Source organism: Syngnathus acus, chromosome 16 (genome assembly GCF_901709675.1).
Source record: "Syngnathus acus chromosome 16, fSynAcu1.2, whole genome shotgun sequence".
Taxonomy (NCBI): domain Eukaryota; kingdom Metazoa; phylum Chordata; class Actinopteri; order Syngnathiformes; family Syngnathidae; genus Syngnathus; species Syngnathus acus.
The window spans coordinates 2,686,809-2,706,151 of record NC_051101.1 but is presented as its reverse complement, the minus strand read 5'-3'; the positions used below and the strand labels follow the sequence as shown (position 1 = coordinate 2,706,151).

General features: G+C 48.5%; 2 protein-coding genes across 4 annotated transcripts; one reads left to right on the top strand and one right to left on the bottom strand.

The window, feature by feature from the left end:
- Nucleotides 1-326: 326 nt before the first annotated feature.
- Nucleotides 327-4,686, top strand: paqr6 (progestin and adipoQ receptor family member VI). 3 transcript variants are annotated; one of them, XM_037273314.1, is made up of 8 exons: nucleotides 327-479; nucleotides 2,237-2,531; nucleotides 2,635-2,762; nucleotides 2,838-3,043; nucleotides 3,118-3,244; nucleotides 3,426-3,522; nucleotides 3,696-3,840; nucleotides 3,938-4,686. In XM_037273314.1, the coding sequence occupies exons 2-8, from the start codon at nucleotides 2,244-2,246 to the stop codon at nucleotides 4,180-4,182; spliced, it is 1,236 nt and encodes a 411-aa protein (XP_037129209.1). In that variant the 5' UTR covers nucleotides 327-479; nucleotides 2,237-2,243; the 3' UTR covers nucleotides 4,183-4,686. The 3 variants fall into 3 exon arrangements, with proteins under 3 accessions (XP_037129209.1, XP_037129210.1, XP_037129208.1); XM_037273315.1 differs by having other exon boundaries at nucleotides 329-479; nucleotides 2,347-2,531; XM_037273313.1 differs by lacking the exon at nucleotides 327-479 and having other exon boundaries at nucleotides 506-2,531.
- An 813-nt stretch (nucleotides 4,687-5,499) lies between these two features.
- On the bottom strand, nucleotides 5,500-17,797 carry ntrk1 (neurotrophic tyrosine kinase, receptor, type 1). The gene is made up of 17 exons (XM_037273195.1): nucleotides 17,266-17,797; nucleotides 15,270-15,344; nucleotides 14,504-14,575; nucleotides 12,908-12,976; nucleotides 12,658-12,812; nucleotides 12,303-12,445; nucleotides 11,799-11,937; nucleotides 10,470-10,802; nucleotides 10,321-10,397; nucleotides 10,144-10,246; nucleotides 9,136-9,291; nucleotides 8,930-9,060; nucleotides 8,683-8,855; nucleotides 7,846-8,086; nucleotides 7,453-7,611; nucleotides 6,166-6,760; nucleotides 5,500-6,088 (listed from the first exon to the last, which is right to left on the bottom strand). Exons 1-16 carry the CDS (start codon nucleotides 17,457-17,459, stop codon nucleotides 6,575-6,577), a joined length of 2,406 nt encoding a protein of 801 aa, XP_037129090.1. The 5' UTR covers nucleotides 17,460-17,797; the 3' UTR covers nucleotides 5,500-6,088; nucleotides 6,166-6,574.
- Between the last annotated feature and the right edge of the window lie 1,546 nt (nucleotides 17,798-19,343).

Below are 19,343 nucleotides of genomic sequence, written 5' to 3'. Positions count from 1 at the left end.
TAGTTCATGTTATAACGGAAAGTACGCTTCCATTTCACACAACTAACCCCCATGCTTTACTGCTGCTCATTTTGCACACGCTTTCGGAGTTACTTCCGCGCTCCATAGCCGTGACGTCACCGTACACATCCCCGGACAACGCAAACATGTTGAGGAATTTTAGGAAGACGTGCAAGCGCATGTCTTCGCTCGAGTAGGAAGGCGCGCGCACGCACGTGGCCCGTGTTGTTGTGGCCGCCCCCTTGATGGCGTCCCGCCCATTTTGTGCCACGTGGGTGGCGAGCGCGCTTCCCATTGGGCAATGTTGAGAGCGGGCGAGGCGAGGACGAGCCCAGCGACGGGACGCAAAGGGAGACAAACTGACAATGCACGCGAGACACAAGAAGCGAGAAGATAACGAAACACTTTGAAAAATACCCCCCCCCCCCTCCATCTGGTTCCTGTGGGCGACCGTCACGCGCTGATGGCCGATAGTCGCGGTAAGTGGTCGTGACACATGACGGAGGATGATTGGCTCCTGTCATGCTGAGTCTTGTGTGGATTTTACCACTCCTTCGGTCTGTTCTGTTTTTGTTCCTTTGTTGAAAGCCGTCCAAACAACGAGGCGGTCGGACCGGCTTGGGCTTCCGAGGAAAGTCCGAGCCGTGGGAAAGAGCCTTAAAATTGCGTGTCAAACTGAATCCAATTAGACAACATAGTTCCAATTGTCACATTCTTGTAGCACAAAACTTTTCACACAAAGTTAGATCCACCTCCAAAGTTATGCAAATATAGATTATTTCCATTGTAACTTTACCAAAGTACCAGAACAAAGTTGCTACAATATGTTTGTTTCCAGGGACCACCAGAATCACCGATTAATTTTTAACTTTTAGTCCCAAAACGAGCATTTACTGTATTCAATATTAGGGCGACCTTCAAACATTTTCCCGAGTTGAAGTGACGATTTTCAACTGTCCCCTGGTTGGACGTTGTTGGAGTGATCTCCAAACAGCTGCACTGGTGATGCAATCTTAGTTAATTCAATTTGTTCTTTCTTGAACACGACAAAAACACAGGTCGTCAGTCATGTGTTTTTGCATGAAATACACCCTTAAAAGTGCTTGGTTAAAAATTGCAGCAACTCAGACATTTGGGCGGATTTTATCCAACTTTGGGTTAGTTGGCAAAGAAAAAAAAAAAAAATCTTTGGGTGTTTTGTTAGGCAAAATACGTTGTTGATCCAGTTTCCAAAGTTTATTTAATTTTAACCCAAATTTTAAGGGTGCACGCAAGACTTGAGAGCACTTTTTTTCCTAATCCTAATTTTGTAGTAAAATCGACAGTCATTTGAATACTTGCTGATGCTGTTTGACTTCAACTCCTTATGACGACAAAAGGCGTGCATCAACTTAGGTGTTTTGATGCCAAGAAGAGTCCCGGACGGTGGAAGCTGGAGTCAGCCGACCTTTGTGTCGCTCGTCTCTGAAATGAGCGCAAGGCGTTTGACTAACGTGTTGTAACTTTCACGTGAGAAATGTCAACATGGGTCTGCAGGTTAGAAGGAGGAGGAACACCTTTGCGCAACCTTGCCTGAGTGGAGCCCTAAAGGGGAACTAGCTCACCGCCGTCACCGCACACACAAACAAACGCCCGCCTTCCCATTTAAATAGTTTTCTTTGGCTCAGCATTGGACACTGAGCTCGAGAACTTTCCAGATGGTGGGAACCTCATTTGAAGGTAACAAAAACAACAACCGCCCAGAAGATACAAAGTATCGAAGACGCAAAGCTGATCACAAAAATAAAAACAAAAGACTGACTCATAAATCTTGACTCTTGGGCGTACTGGCCACATTATACAGCCATTTTTTGAAAAATATGACTATTTTGTCTGAATTTGTTTTATTTAAAAACTTGACCGTTTTTTTTCCTCTGCATTTTTTAGCTTTTTATGAAAATATTAAACTTTTGATTGACTTTTGATTTTGATTGACATTTCAAAACCAATTTGATGATTTTGCATCAAAACATTTCAAACAGACTCCATTGGACATTCCAATTTGCGGTTGGCGGATTGGACATTTTGTGCGCGTGCTTATCAATGCGATGGCTTGTGCGTGCGCACAAAGACCACTTTGTCTCCCACAACGGGGTCAGGACCGGAACCTGGACGAAGGGCGGCGGGGGTGGGGCGCTGCGAGCGGGAAAAAATGTCTATCGTTATCTGTTCTCATCTCTGTTCTATCGCTCCACAGCACATTTATGGCTCAACCTATAACGGATCGGGAAATACATTATGCAAAGTTGGAAAGCGCAGGGCTTGCCGAGGGCTGGTGGCTAACGGCGACTTCTCCCTTGGTCGCAGTGTTGCCGGGTGCCTGGAGCCGAATCCGGGGCCCGCCGAGCCAGCAGCCCGCCGCCCAGTCCGATGCCGTCTGGCTGCTCATCGCCCGCCTGGGGGAGGTGCGTCGGCGGGGCTGGCCCGCCACTGCCGCCGCCGTGCTCGGCGTCAAACTCCCGCCGCTCTTTGACGTCCATCAGGTGCCCCAGGTGAGCTGGAGGACAGCTGACGCGCTCGCAACGCTTACGGCCATTTACGGTGAACTCGAGGTCCGGTGCATCCGTGACCGTGACGATGGCGTTTGCTTCTCAGGTGTTTCGCGAGGACGGCATTCTGTCTGGCTACCGCCACCCGCAGAGCTCGGCGCTGGACTGCCTGCTCAGCAGTTTCCGCATCAACAACGAGACGGTCAACATTTGGACGCACTTCCTGCCGACCTGGTGCCAGATGTTCCGATTTGCATCAAACTGCGGGCCGCCAATCCTGTTAACTGTCAATGTGCGTGTGTGTGTCAGGTACTTTGTGTGGAGGCTGGCCTCGCTGTGCTCCGACGTCAGTTTGGCAAGCGACAGCTACACGTGGCCGCTGCTGGCCTACATGCTGCCGGTGTGCGTGTACCCCTTTACCTCCAGCTGCGCGCACACCTTTAGCGCCATGTCGCCAGAGTGGTGCCACATCTGCTACTTTTTGGACTACGGCGCACTCAGCCTCTACAGCCTGGGTGAGTCCAGGGAATAAGTGGTCCGATTTAGAGGATGGGGAGAGAGAGCTGACGACCCCGTGCGGCTCTTTCAGGCAGCGCCATCTGCTACGGGTGCTACGCCATGCCCGACGGCTGGCTCAACGGATGGCTGCATCGCCACTTTGTGGCCATCGCCGTGGGCAACAGCTTGTTCTGCACCGGTCTCTCCTGCTACTCCCGGTCAGTGGACGCACACTTCTCTTTGCGCTTGTCACTTGGCTAACATATTTACCGTACATGTTGTTGCTTTTTGATAAAAGGGGCCAGATGGGTGGGGGGAGCGTGTGGTGCAGATGGGGACTATTGAAACTGCTGGAAAACAAGTCGAGCGGATGCGCTTGTGTGTGTGGTCCCCCGGCAGGTTCGTGGAGGTGCGCTTCCCGCGGAGAAGCAAAGTTCTGCGCACCGCCGCCTTTGTGCTGCCTTTTGTCTTTGACAGTTTGCCCGTCTTCTACAGGGTGAGCCACTTCAACATAGACATGGTTCTCTACGTTTGTCTTTAACGTATTTGCTTGGTTGCTCTCCACGAGGCGGCCACTGCAAGCACTTTAGCAGCATTCTGTTTCCCTCACCACTCACTGGTCATCTTCGCATCTCTCTCCCTCACATCTGTGTCTGTGTGTACACATAGCTCCTCCTGTGCTGCGGGGGATGCTGCAGTCCCAGCGAGGCTCTGCTCAGCCACTTGTACCAGGTGACCTTGGCCTTCCTCACCTGCTTCCTGTTTGCCTCGCACCTACCCGAGAGGTTGGCGCCGGGACGCTTCGACTACTTTGGTACGTCTCGCGTTACGACATCGACTTACTGTTTGATTGACACAATGACGCTAGAGTGCGTAATTTGCATCTTCTGAACGTTCTCCAACGTGTGCAGGCCACAGCCATCAGCTCTTCCACGTGTGCGCCGTGCTGGCAACGCACTTCCAGATGGAGGCGGTGTTGTGCGACATGACATCGCGGCGGGCGCAGCTGGAGGCGGCGGGGACTGCGCCTTCCCTGCCCGGCACGGCCGGCGTGCTGGCGCTCAGCCTGGCCCTCAACTTGGCCGTCATCGCCCTCTTCAGCGCGCCATTGCTCAGGCGACGGCAAGGACTAAGACACTCTGTGGCTACTAGGTAGTGCATTAAGCAAGTTAAAACATTTTTTAAAAAGTGAGAGATTTTAACATAAGTTACATATTTGTACATGACAAGTGACATGTTTTAATGAGTTAAGTTTCACATGATATGTTGAATATTCCCATTTTAACCAAAGTTTCACATTATTTAATGAGTCAGCATGAAATTCATCAAACATAAAAATGTTCATGCTTCAGTGTAAAATTAATTACATTATAAATAACTTGATCTTGAACTATTTTTTTCCGTTGTGGCGGACGCTTTTGCAAACACTCAGATGTTTTATATAGAAACTTTTTTTGCAAAAATGTACTCTCATATTTAGTGCCAATATTCCTGACTGGATCATGGTTACCTGTTTGTATTGTTCTGAGTTTGTGTCATTAATACGAATATTAATAGTGGGATGTTTTGACTGGAAAGAACCTGGTGCTTTATAATGTTTTATATGCTCAGAAAAAAAATGAATGTATGAATAAATACTTGTGTGCTGTGTACACTGTCAGTGACCCACTCGATTTGTGAAATAAAAAAAAATATATATTTTAATTAAAAAAGAAAAACAAGTCAAGTACAATGGTCTCCGAGTTAGGCTGAAGGCTGTGGTGTTAAGAGTGACCAATAGAGGGGGGACGAGTAGAACAAAACATTCCCTACGGAGCACGAAACCTAAACGTCTTTTTTAGGCCGCCAAATGATAAAAACAAATTGACCCGAGAAATTCGAAGTGCGATCATTTTATGACAAATGAGTCCGGAGTCCACGTTTCTTAAAAGGAATTGCACTTCCAACCCGGAAAACCTGGAATGGTAATGGACATTTAAAACGCATTTTCCATTTAAGGAAAGTTGTTAAAAAAAAAAAAAAACTTGTTATGGTTTCCCATAACATAACTTGGTCATTTTGCCAATAAATAACCACCCGCAATGAGACGACATCGTGCACGACGAACATGCTGCAACAAGTCAGCAAGACGCCGACCCGGAGGCGCCACCGCCCACAAATATCCGGGTGAGTTAAAGTACGACTCACAATCCGAGCAAACAAAACGTCTTAAGCTGACGTTGGTCCAATGCAGCGTGTGTGAATGTATGTGAAACAAACGTTTACTGGCCCAATGCTGGCCCAAATGAGCTCCGTGATAAATTCATAGTCAAGAACATCCAAAGTCAAACCTTTATGCAATGAAAATGTGTTCATTTCATCCCCAAATCATTGCTTCCATCATACTTGAGCTCTTCCAAGGCACATTGAAGGAGTAAGGCCAAGGGTGCTTTTTCTTGTTGTTTTGAGTACATGTACTTGAGTACAATGTGAGACTTTTTTTCAATTAAAGTAAAAGTTCAGTGATTTAATCATAGTGACCAATTGATTAAAGTTTTTTTTTCTTCTCTCGATCAACTTTATTGTGATGTGAGCGCACACAGCATTGACATGGATAGTTTGCCATACAGTCTGAATGCATCTCCCTTCACTATTTACACTTTGTACAACTTTGGGCCCTCCATTTAGGTGAATACATCAACACCACACCTCAAATAAAAACGACAATGACGGGTGCAAGTTCTATAAAATAGCCACAAATCCTCTGCAGTTGAGTAAATAGACAATCGCGCACAGACAGAAACAGCTGAATTGTAGTCAAGTTTGGTGGGCTAATATTTCCCTTCCAAAGTGACCAAACAAATGCACACGTTTGGATAATATTGAAAAAAAAAAAAATCCATATGAGACACAAAGCTGGTTATACACACGCATACACAAATCATTATGGTGACCATCGTCATCTACTGAAGTTTGCACAAATTTGACTCAGTTCTCTCCTTGAGTCCTGTCAACACCCCGCAGTTCCACCCACAGCCTGCAGGGGCGCTAAACACAACAGGACACACTGTCAAGAGGAGAAGCTCCTTTCTCCTTTATGGACAATATCCTGCTACTCGTACGCGATCTCTCGCCTCACCAGCAGGACAATGTGGAGCACGAGTAGAACTGTCTTACGAGTACCATATTATTATTATTATTATTGATGACTGCCTTAGGACATTTCTGCACACATTACTAGCGAGGCAAAATTGTACACTGGTCGACAATTGCATGCTACTAGCTAGCAGTTCTGTAAAACTTTACTCGGTAACTACTGGTACCACGCGGTCGTCAACAAAAGAACAGTTTTGCCTAACTGGCAAAGGGAGACTGTTCTCCCCCTGTGCTAGAGGTTTTTTTTTTCTTTTTTTACTAGTGAGGACAGAGTGCGTGGATCTTAAGATGGATGTCAAGTACTCTAAATGGAATGAAATGGAATCTTTCTTTTTTCTAATCGTCATTGAATGGTTGGGCCGAGCTGCCTTACTGGTGAGGACAAAGACGCCGTGGTTTGTGGCGAAGGGCGTCTAAGCGAGGATGTGCAGGTAGACGGGCGGGTTCTTGACCAGGGCGAGGAGTTGAGCGTGGATGTCCTTGATGAGCGTCCTCTGCTGAGGTTCTCGCTGCCAACAGCCGCGCATCAGCAGGTAAACTTGTTTGGGGCACGTACGGGGACGCTCCAGCTCGCGGCCCTGCGTGATGCACTCGATGGCCTGCGGGGGGTAGCGCAGCGCAATGCGGACGTTAGCGTGCCCAGCAGCTTTTTTTTAAATTTAACCCACAATTTGAAAAGCTAATGCAAGGCCTTGGATCTTGTTTGTTTGAGCTCCCCACACACTCCCGTCCAGATCGCCACCAAACGACTCGACACGGAGCAGATTAAGCCGACGAATGCTGCCGAGACGCGAGGTGATCAGATTAGGAGGGAATGCGATCCGGTCTGCTCTTGAAAGGCAAGACGCCGGACTACTCCGCTCCACTCCGCTATTATTGATTGGACTTAAAACGAGACTCAAGCGAGCCTCAAATCGTCACGCCGATGATTTGCGGCTTGAGCTTCACGTTCGATATTCCAATGTTGGGCAATCGCTTCCAAACGGTGCGCAGACTGTTCTCAGGACTCGTTGCTTCAGATTTCCAACATTGATCAGATTACCACTGTTAGAAAAATTATCGAGGTTTCAGGGTTACCAAATTCGAGATTGTGGCGTTGAGTTTCAGTGTCGAGCAGAAAATCTAAAGTTCATCTGGGGAGAATCTCAAAGAAGCTCCTTGAAAAGTGCAAATGTCTTCCGGTGCTCATTTGTCAGATTTTTTTCCTCCATGAAATTGGGCAATTTTCCAAAACACGGCCTTTTTTCTTTTTTTGTTTTTTCTTGTCGGAGTTGCCAAGCGCAGCGCCCACCTCACTGTTGGACAGCTGGTACCAGGGCTGTTTGCCGTAGGTGAAGATCTCCCAGAGGACCACGCCGAAGCTCCAGATGTCGCTCTCTGTGGTGAACTTCCTGTACATGATGCTCTCGGGTGGCATCCAGCGGATTGGCAGCATGGTGCGGCCCCCCACCTAAAAATTCCAACAAATAAGCCGCGGCGATCAATTTATATGCTGCCGTCTTGTAGTACCGCTTTGATCCTCTGGGGGTGATGATTGGAGTTTAGGATTGGAGTCACCTCCGGCCCAAGAAACCAAGCTCAACCTCTATTGTGCTTTGGGGATCTAAAATGTGCCATATCACCCAATTCACACCCCAAATCCAAACGATGGCAACTCCCGAGCAAAGGCGTAGGTCGGACTCACCCGATAGTAATCAGTGCTATAGATGTCCCGCGACATGCCGAAGTCTCCGATCTTGACCACCAGGCCTTCTCCCACCAGGCAGTTGCGCGTGGCCAGGTCTCGGTGGACAAAGTGCAGCGAGGCCAAGTAGAGCATCCCTGAGGCGATCTGGGCCGCGATATGCAGCATCTGGGGCACGGTCAGCTCGCCCTGCGCCACCGTCTTGGACTCCTCCAGGATCCGAGCGTCAGGGCCGTGAGCTCTGCGGGACATTTTCAACCACATTTTGGCGGTGGTGCACCGGTGCGCTACTCGACACCCACGCTTGGCCCGCTCGCCGCGAGCCGATTAGTTTAGCGGGCAGGTGGCTGGGTGGGAAAGCAGCTGCAGGGCCCAAATGTGATTTCGGGCGTGCAGGTGTTTTTTTTTTTTTTTTTTTTTTTTTTTTGGTACAATATGTGCGTCTCCGAGACAGTCAAACAAAAATGACATTGCTTCGTTTCTGGGTTTTGGCAGCACAAAGTCTTCACGCAAAGCCCGGAGCTCTTTTTGTCTTTGTGATTTTGTGATCAAACACAAAAGCAAAGACATCCCGAAGAGGCCTGCTAAGTAATAATTGCAGTTATTAAGGAGATGAGAAATTATTTTGGCGTGCGCTCAATTCCTCTTAACATGTTTGAGTGAAATTCATGAAAGGCCCGCAAAGAAATGAAAGCAAACAACATAATTAGGCTCACAAATGGAAAAAACAAATCAATAAGGGGCTGAACAGATTTGAGGCCTAGTTCAGTATATTTTTTTGACGTTTTGTTGCTATAGCTAAATCAATATTGCGTGTTTGCGAGCATTTTCACGTACCGGAGGAAGCGGTTAAGGTCGCCGTGCCGCATGTACTCGAAGACCATGGCGAGCGGCTCGCCGTCGGTGCACACGCCGTAGAAGCGTACAATGTGCTGATGCTGCAGCACCGTCAGGAGCTCCGCCTCCCTCTGGAAGTCCTGCCGCGTCGACTCGTTGGCGTCCTTCAGGGTCTGATGCCAAACCAACGGGTGGTAGAGTTGTGGTACCGACGTGATCAGGCAGAAAAGCTCCCAGAGTCGCTCACCTTGATGGCCACCAACATCCTGTCGCTGTCGGGGCTCAGGTTGGCGCACTCGGCCAGGTAGACTTTACCGAAAGCGCCTTCACCCAGCTCCCACTTCAACACGATGTCGGCGCGCTTGATGTGCTGGACGCCTGGTGGGAGGGGGCGGGGTGCAATCAATGAAAAAGAACCAGCCGCACTTTTTGAACGGAAACGAGGCGACTCACACATGTCTTTGTCTTTGACGATGCCGCAGAAGTACTGCGGGTTCTCCACGAAGCTGGACAGGCCTGAGTCTTCGTCCGAGGAAGGAGGGCTGCTCCCAAAGTTCATGAAGCGCAGCGACACTGCCAGCTCGTCTTCGGCCCCCAGCACGGACGAGCCTGACATGGAGGACCAGGTCATTGTGTCAACTCAAATGTATATCATATATAATTGAGTAAATCTTTATACTTTTTTTTAAATCGTGGGGCCTTTTTGGCATTTACAGAGTTGCAACATTTTGCGTATGTTTGCTGCAAAAATTGGTACCAGGCCAAATACATACAATCTATAATTTTTTTTTTTTTACCGTTACTTTGATCAGTACCTATTCTCGGACTCGTGTCGTTGAGTGCGAGTACTTTTCCCACCCAAGCTTTGGTGATTGCGGCAAGGGCAACGTGTAGCAATTGCGCATCAATTTGCGAGAAAGCCGGCGTTTTGTTGGCGCGCTACAAATAATGGATGCGATCAGCGCGGCAATCAGGACGCCATTGAAGCAAAAACGACGTCACGTGGAGCCCGTAAAAGGCCCGAGGAGCCCAACCTAAATAGTCCCGGCACACGGCCTCCGGGGTCCAACGTGCTTGGAAATGGAATAAACAAAAGCCAGTTGAGACGGACGGACGAACGGACGGAGGGATGGAACCACGGATGCTCCACTTAGGCAATCACAGCCACTTAGGCGCAAAGTGTAAATGTACGAGTGAGGGTTGGGCCGTCTGGCCGCGCGTCTGTCCATCTATCCATTCATCATCTTTAATGGCACCGCACGGCTGTGGCCAAGGGAGCTTTTCTGCTCTCTCTTACGGTAATTAAGGCACTTTGGGCCGCCCGCGCGGACGTGCACTAACGTTACAGCTCGGCAGCCATATTTTGACACAGCCCCACCACCAGCCTTTGCCTGCAATCTAAAAAAAACTATTTGAGCTGTGTTTTAAAGTTGCCCAAAGCTTTTCCCCCTGTCAACTTACGGTGAATACCAAATTTGGAGTTGTGGCCGCATTTGTTGATGACCAAGGCAGTGACCAGCAGGAAGACGCATGCAAACGCGGCCAGGCCCACCGCCACCGATACCTGGGGGGAAGAACGCAGCCAAATGAAGAGAAGGCATTTTTTATGCCATCACCATCGGGAATGTCATAACGGACCACAAAGACTCGACTCTCTAGGTTCTCTGTGACGTCCATGACGGATTTGTTGGTGGGAACTGGATCCAAGTTGTTGACTTATATGTGGGAAAGAAACACAAATGAGAGGACAAAAGCGCACAGCAAAATGTCAAAGTTTTGTAACCTACCGGGAATGCTGCCGTCGGGGTCAAAGAGTCCAAAAGGGTTGTCCATGAACTTGCCGATAGCGGTGGCCTGGTCCCGGCCCAGCTTGTTCTCCACCAGCAGCGTGTAGCGGCCGTTGTTGATGTGCGTGGGCTTGTCCAGCGACAGGCAGCCGTGCTTCTTGGACCCGTCGCCTGAGTCCGGGATGAACTGCGTGTAGGTGAAGGCCGTCTCCTTGAGCTCGGCGCCTTCGTACAGCCAGCTGATGTTGGCCTCCGGGTTGCCGTCCACCACAAACGAGAAGCACCAGTGGTGCAATTGGACCGCGTCGCTCAGGTTCAGGATCTTGGCCGGGACTGGCGGGCGGAACGGAGGCAAAAAAAGCTCTGATCAGAATCCTGGGTTAGGAGTAGAGTTCAAACGTTGATTGCCATTGTGCGAGCGTTTGCCGATTGTGCACTTTTGCCGTTTCCACGAATCGATGTTGTCCACCCGTGTTTTCAGACGCACGCTGACCCCGACATGAATAATGAAGCCCGGTCAACGTGCGGATCTGCAAACCACAAAAGCGCACCGTGGACCTTACAGGAAATGGTCCGAGGAGATACTCGGGAGACCCCCGCCCCGCCCGGCTCGCAAAAGTGCTGAATTTGTTCCCGTGAGTCATCGCTACAACCGGAAATGCACTGCAGCGGTGACGGGGGGGGGTATTTATGGGGGGTCGCAATCACATTTTTGAAAAGATGATTTGGGATTGTGTGGGTCTTGCAAGATCCATTGATCTGAATCGGAATTTGTACCGGGTCTTTTTTTTTTTCCTTTTGTTACTACGGCGTTTCTGCCCTTAGCCAAACGTTGACGGCGCCATTTGCACGTGTCAGTCACCTGCTGGCCTGGAAGACGTGCAAACTTTAAAAGCAGTGTTTAAGGAAGCAGGAGGGGGAAAAAAAACTGCGGCCAAGTGCAGCCAATCAATGGCCGGGAGCAGTAAACACCCACATTAGTGTAATTAAGGGAAATTAAAGGGCCGGCGCTGAACAAGCGTCCACTGAGGGGGCCGCGTTGATGGATCGCGGCCGTTTTGCCGCCTGCCAATCACGGACAGATCAAGAGCGCCTGTGTGTGTGTGTTTTTTCTTTCCGGAGTGGGAGGCAAGAGTCCATTAAGGGCGAGGCTCAAATTGGATCTGAGCGCAGTTAGCAGTGATTTTTTGTGTCTTCCCTCCTCGAGGACGGTTATCTGTCCCCGGGTGCCTTGGGCCCCTCACGTGCTCCTTTTAGCTTTCTGGTGCGGAGGTCTGACACCGCAGTCATGCGGCAGCTTGAAGCGACAGCCTCCTCTTGACTCCTTACACTCAATGTCCAGCTGCACCACATCCTCGCCGGGCCCGGCCTGGTTCTCCGCCTCGCAGGTCAGGTTGTGCAGGTTGTCGCTGGAAGACATGTTGGTCAGGTACAGGACCACCTCCAGCGTAGAGCCCCAGATTCTCTCCTGACGCACACGCAAAATTTAGCAGAATGTTCAAATAAATACATGAATCCGTGGCTCAATAGTGAAAGGTCGCGAGGAATTGACACACTACCTTAAAAATGTCAATTTCCAAAATATAAAAGCCAATTTAAACCAAAAAATAGGACCTCGAAACTGTCAAACATCTTAAATTATCACCCATGGGGGAAAAAAAATCTACTAGAATTTGACTTGGCCCAAAAGCAAATCTTTAAATACAGACAAATTAAATGGCCCAAACTTTTTTCTTGTTTTGGATCTGCTAATTGATAATGGAAAGAACAAACGATAGTTTCTTTGCATCCATGTTGTTACTTCAGGCAAGTGCATGCGCGTGTATTTGTTACCTGGGCAACAAAGTGCGAGCGGAGAGTGTGCGTGCGCCACTTGACTTGCGGGGTGGGACTTCCTGTCACGTGACACTCAAAGGTGAGATTGCCCCCCTCCTGCACCTTGTTGTTGGAGGGCAGAATGGTGACCTCGGGCAGACCTGAGAACAGCCCACAGTCCGCTAAGAATTCTCCAGGCTTTGTTTCCTGGCAACAAGATCGTCTCAAAGAACTGCCTGGATTAATTTTTTTCTTTAATAAAGTACACTCCCGTGCCATCTTACTCAACAGAAAAAGAAATCCAGTCCATAGTCAATCGATAATACTCCCAGAAAAAAAAGATGTCCAAATTTGGCCTCAAGACTCGACTCACTGCAGTTGCCCAAGACAAGCGAGGCGAGCGGCACTTGGCGTCCGGCTGCCCAACATGTCAGCGGCTGGTCATCCGTGTCACCGTGCTCACCACGCTGCCAGCGCTGCAACCAGTGGAGCTCGCATGAGCAGGCCAGAGGGTTGTCCTGCAGAACCCTGAATAGAAAAGCACCTAGTCACGCACCTTCTCAGAGAACCTTGCCACGTGCTTTTCCATAACCATGAGATGATGTGATGTTTGAAGGACTCACAGGTTGAGCAGGGGAAGGAAATGAAAGACCCGCCAGGAAATGTGCTCCAGAGAGTTGGACGCCAGGTTCCTGGAACAAAAAAACAAGCAATTTCGGAAGGCTGCTTTTTGAGTCTTCCTCGTCCCGAATTGTCTCAATACTGATGACATTCTTTCTTTCGTATTGATTTATTGTCTTATTTTGTCTTTATTCTCATGCCATTTCTTTCCATGTTTGTCTGTATTTGTCTATTTTCCCTTTTTTATTTACATTTTACGTTTGTCAATTGTTTTCAGTGTATTTTTTCATCTAATATTTCATCTATCATTTATTTCCTTCTTCTTTGTATTTTAAATGCATCACATTTTGTTTGACTCTCCTGTATGTTTGTTTTTTTGTTGGCATGTCTGCAACTTTCCAAATGTTTACTTTTGTCTGCTTTTTTTCCCAAATGTGAATTGTTCATTTATTGTGTGAGGATTTTTATTCAATATGCTGTTAAGTTGCAAATCTGTCTTGTATTTTTCTCTTCTCACTTTGTAGTGATTTTTGTTTGATCTAATTTTGACATCTTTTCAATGTTTGTTTTGGCTTTAATATTTTGACATGCGCCAGTTTCACGAGCAAATGCCTGGTGATTCTTTTCTCAGACAAATGCGACAATAATATGAGGCTATTTTCTTGAATCCAGAAGTTCTGCCATATTTTTTTCCCATCTTTAGGCACAATCTCAGCCTCCCCCGACCACCACCCAATTCCTAGACCCCCCACCCCACCCACCACCACCAGTGGAATTATTGATTAAGTGATAATGGAGCCTGAGTGGAGTGTATTTATTATGCATCGGTTGTCAATAATACGCCAAAGTGAGCGAGTAAAAGGTGACTGGCGGACGTCGTCTCTACTTTTCCCCGTGCTCGGTGCCGCCGCGCGCGCGCTTGTCATCCGAACGCCAAAGTTGAAGCACACCAAACACAGAGGGACAGAAAAATGTTTTGTGTCTCCCCTCACTCACATCTGTCACCTGCGACAAAACCAAACCAAATCAATGTGCAAGAAGCAGCCGGTGTCGTCTCATTGCAACGGAGGTCAAGTTTCACGCACAATTTCTTGGGCAAGAAAATGTAATCAGAGCGCAACAAACGATGTCCAAAGACATTTCGCTGGAAATTTGATACAGCTTCAAAAAGCTTTGCATTAATTCGATTGGAATATTTTGTATAGGCTTTTATTGATTTTGTGTCTGCACTATTTTTGTAGTTTATGTGTAATTAGGCGTTCGGTTTATTTTTATTTTTAAATAGTTCTCAACCTGGTCATTTCAGCCTCTCAACAGTATTTTTTATTTTTTTTTCAGATTTCTCGAGTCCTTCATGGAAGCAAATGTGCACACTGATACAGAGCGCTATACTAAAATGCTAATACGCTTAAATTGTGCGTACAGGATGTAGCGGTGGATTTTCAAACTTGACCCGAAACGGCGGCGGCGGCAATAGAAAGTGAAGCCGAGGTTTCCGCCTCATTCCGCCCGCCAACCAATAACAGCCGCAGCAACGCTCTCATCGGATGCGGCCTCTCGTTCACCGCTAACACGAGGGCCACGTGAGCCACACTTACACGTACTGCAGCTTCAGGTTGTGGCGGAAGGCGTCAGCGGCGATGTGTCTCAGCTTGCACGACGTCACCGTGCTGTGGGAAAACAATGACGGGATCGCTCAGTTCAAGAAGCATCATTGGAAGTCAAAAATAACATTAGCATCAAAATCGCCTGGGAACTGAAATTGAACTTTCAGAAATGTGCAGCTCGATGTCAAATATCTTATTGCTGTCGTGACGGAGAAGTTCCCCATTTATCTGGAACTAGTTGGAGTGCTCTGCTGGAGCTTCATAGTAGTTGCTTTGTGTTTGTTGTTGTTGTTGAGAGCTCGGTTGTTGCCGAACGCCTCGTCCACATAGTGTATGATGGAAGAAGCCCGGAAGATTCCGTACGGAACCCTTCAGGGAATCTATCTGACAGCTATCAGAAGTCGTAATGCCGCAAGTGGGAAATATCGACTGGCGCGGCGGCGTTCCGGGCAAAGGCAAATAAACAAAATGGTGCTCGTCGCTCTTGTTGTTGCTTTTGTCTCACAACTTTCACCTTTGGCCTGCAGAGTGTGTTTTATTTGTTTCATATTTAAAAAAAAAAAAAATTGTGCAAAAAAAAGTCATTATCTTTCAAGAATAACATTGTATTTTTGTTCCAAGAGAACCCTCAACCATCTGAAAAGCACACCAAGCAACTCTGTCCTTCATCCTCGGAACTCGTCTGACTCATTCTGCATTGATGACATCATCTAGTGAGCGCCAAAGTAGCAAGAGGAAGCGCGGCGGGCCTACTCACAGGTTTTTCAGCTCTTTGTAGTTCATCAGCTCGACTTGCGTGATGTTTTCCAGGCCTGCCTGGTTCTCGATGTAGCTGCAAATAAAGAGCGACTTGAGTTCAAAATGGCCGCCCGCTCGCCTTCACCAGAACTTTGAGGGATGTTCTTGCTGCTTCTGCTAACGGTTTTCAGTGAGAAATATAAACACTGCTGACACTTGCGGCCAAAATTGAAATCACAATTAGAATTCCGATCTTCACGCCGCCCTACGATATCAACAAAAGCCCCGAAAAGTTTGACATCTCCGTCTCAGAGCGTTGCGACTTATTTTCAGCGTCGGCTGCGTCGGGACGGTCCGGTGAGGCACAAAAGACAAAAACGATGCAGACAAATGCCCGCAGTGCGTGGCATCGTTTCAAACCGCTCGCAGCAGCGGGCCAAGCGTCTCTCGGTGTGTGCGTGTGCGCGAGCGTTCCTCTTTGATGGGCCCACGCGGCCGTAATGTGATTAGAGGGGCAGGTGGGCCCAGGAACGCCCGTCGCCTTTACTTATTGGATTGAGCCAATTGGGTTGTATATCATCTATTGTTCCCGGGGGAGGGCGGCTGCGCATTGACTGGCAATTCACAAAATTGAATTTATAACTCTGCGTATGATGAATCTCGGCCCACTGTTAATGGCCGCTCCTTTTTGTTCCGCGCATGATATAGTGGCCGCCGTTGTTTTTGGAAATGCACGCTTATCGATTTGCAGAGCCGAGCGTGCGTTTGCGGGGGGGTAAGATGGCCGTGGGTGGCTAGCGTTGACGCCGATGATGGACGTGTGAGTAATGCACTCGGTCTGTTCCAGAAAAGTTCTTAACAATTGCTCGGCCGCCTAATTGCGCCCGACAAAGGCAAAAAACAGCGTGGCGTTGCCGAGAGCGACATTTACAGCGAGAGGCGCTGCTTTCAGAACAATATAGTCGCGCGGGCCTCCCGCAATCACTCAAGTACACCTCAAAGATTCAAAAAGAAAAGAAAAAACTCCTGTTGAGTTCAAACCAAGATGCATTTTTCATAAACTGTCTACTTGGCTCCACAGAAGTCTTAATCTTACAAAATAACGTCAGAAAAAAAGACTCCATCTCACAACGATGATGTAGTTTGAGGAGAAATTTGTATTTTAGATTATTTTCCATTTCCTCTTAAGCAACTTGTGATATCATTCCCTCGCGGCACCTTCTGAAATTGAAACGAATGGACTCCAATCAAAGCGCTCCATTTCAAAACCTTCTTGAATGCGTTCACAGCCCATCTAGCGAAATACATGAGAAAACATTTTTGTTGGTTGGCAGTCTTACAAAAACAAATTTGTGGGGATTAAAATGGTACGCTAGGACAATTAATCATTCGGATGAATATTGTCTTTTTGGAATATGAACGAAGCATTCCAATCCACCTGTTTTTACCCCTCAGGGGGGCGGAACTAATTGGATTTTGCCGCATGCCGCTGATAAAACATGACGTCACAGTTGCGACCAATCACAGCTCACCTTTGTCGTGTGACGTCCGCAAGCTAGCTTGACTCCCCTTGAAGTTAAAAGTCTTCGGAGAAAAGGCGGAATTTTGAACGAGAAAAAGTTTGTGTAGCTTGAAGCCAGAAAAGCGCTCAACAAGTCTGAGCCCCGTTCAGCATTTCAGTGCTGTCACCGTTCTGAACGTTAGAACTCAAGAGCCTCATTCCAAATCCTCCAGACACTTTGAAGACAACGAAACATTCTGCCGTTGTGCCAAAACAAACACTTTTATGTATTTGATGATCAAATGGATGTTATGATCAGAGTGTCCCAATCAAGAGAAGTTAAAAGCACGTTTAAGGCTTGAGGGAGGATGGCGCTGCTTAACTCCAGATCTCGGACTTGGCGTCAAACCTTTCAACTCCAGGACCCAACACACACTCCGAGCAACAGGCGACTAAAACCAAACTGGTTGGATGCGGAAGCCAAAAATGCCGCCACCCAAGTGGGAATACTCACATCTCCGTCACGTTCTCGCTCTCTTGTGGCCCCAGAGCGGGGACACCTGCGATCCCGTCGGGCTCCAGGCACTGCAGCACGGCGAAAGAGCAGCGGCAAGCCGACGGGCATCCTTGCAGGCTCGGCGCCGGCGCCAGGCTCAAGAGCAGGGGCAACGCCAGCGCCAGAAACGCTGCGCCCTTTGCCATGGCCATCCTGCCAAGGGAGGCGCCGGGGCTCTTCTCGCACCTCTGGTCAGCAAAGACGAGCGCTCGTGAGCCCAGATCCTGGCTGGTCGCCGTCCGGCGCGGAGGCGCGGTTGTACTGAGCAGCGGGAGGAGCCGGCCAGGCAGGGCAGGGCGAGGCAAGGCAAAGCGAGGCGAGGGCCCTCTGGGGAGATGCCGGGGGTGGTGGCAGTGGTGGTGGGCTTGTGTCTCTCTCTTTCTCCCTCTCTTTCCTTCTCCGTCCCATGTGAGGAAGGGAGGGGCAAGAGTCACCAGACACCTTAGAAAGTAAGAGGGTGGGATTTGGTTGATGATGATGCCGAGGACATCTCATCAGTGGATGATCGGGCAGACCTAAGAACAAATGTTCTTGCCTTGGAGCTCCTCACCAAACGTGAACACACATGGAATGGGGGTTTGAGTTTCAAGTATTCTCTTAGCAATAGATGCTGATGCGACAGATGGCCGTTGCATATTTGCTGGTGTGCGCTCCAGATCTTATCGTGAGTCTCGAGCTCCACCTCCAGATGGGATCAAACAGGTGGAGCATGTAGCAGAACCATTTCGTGGCTTAAAGGTTGGCTCCATAAGCGGCACTGGCTTCTACCCCGGGGACAAATGCGTTGGCCCTCCAAGTGAGGTCGCCGCACCGCAATTACTCGGCTTGTGCTGAAAAGCTTTTTTTTTTTTGCTGCTGTCATCAGGATTATCTGCTGCCTTAATTAATCTTCCTTTTACACGCTCTTCTTCTTATACTTTTCTCAGGCTTAGCTCAGCAAAATGCCGCGGGCCAATGTGCTTATTCACAGGAAAAGTGTTGCGAGCACGACCGGGATGAAGCCCACTCCAATGAAAAAGTTATTAATTTGGAGAAACCATCTCAATAAAACAGTTCAAGGAGCTGAATGGCAAAATTGCCAACAGGTGTTTTGATCCTCCGAACTTGCCCTGCTTGGCTCTCAAAGTATCTTTTGCAATTGAAGATGCAGAGATCAGTTCCTAGCGCACCTTCCAAAACTTCTTCTGCAGATGACAATGCAATCACTCTCTTAGAAATCCTCCTCCACCTGTCATTTCTCCACATTTGAAAACTCGACTCGCAGAATTTCAAAACAAATTTAGAAGCTCAACCAAATTTCCAACACGATTCTGAAATAAATACAGGTTTCGGTCTATTTTGGTGCAGTTTGGGTTCATCTTGAAACTTTACCCCAAAAACCAAGATCCCAAACTCATTGGCGTACTTGACTTTAGAGGCAGACAATTGCAGGTCAAAAGATTTTCTTGTCAAGCCTAACAACTCGTCAGCGTTGCGTTAGCTTGCCATGGAGGTGGGCGCGCGCGTGGGGGCTTGTTGTTTAACGACAAGGAAATCTGTCCGATAACGCGGGCGGAGTCGACGACACCACAATGCGTGCGTCTGTTTCCTGCCGAGTGGCGTATTTATCTGCGCGCTGACAGCGGGAGATTGATTGAAAACCAAGTGTGGTCATTAAGCCCCCCCTCCCCCTGCCATCCATCACCGTCGTGCACAAAAACACTAATTTGCTTAAATAGGCCCGGGAAAAAGGAGGCGAACTTGTTGATGAGTACCAAGTTACGTGGACAATAGACCATCCACCAAACATGATTTGGATTTTCAAGCACCGTAGCCTAACACCCATAAAATTCAGTCTGCTCCCTGCTGACGAAAGAGTTGCCGGCGACGCCGCGTGACCCTGCTCATGTTGGGGCCAGGCCAACGCGTGTCGGCCAGGGCCTCTTATCAGATGAGCTCTAGTACGACAAGCTGGTGCCACGGGAGCCACGGCGATCCACCTTATCTGCACATCTCGACATGGACAACAACACACGTCCCCCCCTCTCCAAGGCCTC

Bases quoted from the DNA above. Each gene is read 5' to 3' on its own strand.
- paqr6 (XM_037273313.1), top strand. From the start codon at position 2,088: ATGGCTTGTGCGTGCGCACAAAGACCACTTTGTCTCCCACAACGGGGT. The intron at 3,245-3,425 runs GTCAGTGGACGC...GTCCCCCGGCAG, and splicing joins GGTCTCTCCTGCTACTCCCG to GTTCGTGGAGGTGCGCTTCC. The intron at 3,841-3,937 runs GTACGTCTCGCG...CAACGTGTGCAG, and splicing joins GGGACGCTTCGACTACTTTG to GCCACAGCCATCAGCTCTTC.
- ntrk1 (XM_037273195.1), bottom strand. From the start codon at position 17,459: ATGGCCATGGCAAAGGGCGCAGCGTTTCTGGCGCTGGCGTTGCCCCTG. The intron at 12,813-12,907 runs GTGAGTCCTTCA...TTTTCTATTCAG, and splicing joins TTCCTTCCCCTGCTCAACCT to GGTTCTGCAGGACAACCCTC. The intron at 6,761-7,452 runs GTGGGCGCTGCG...TACCCCCCGCAG, and splicing joins ACCAGCTGTCCAACAGTGAG to GCCATCGAGTGCATCACGCA.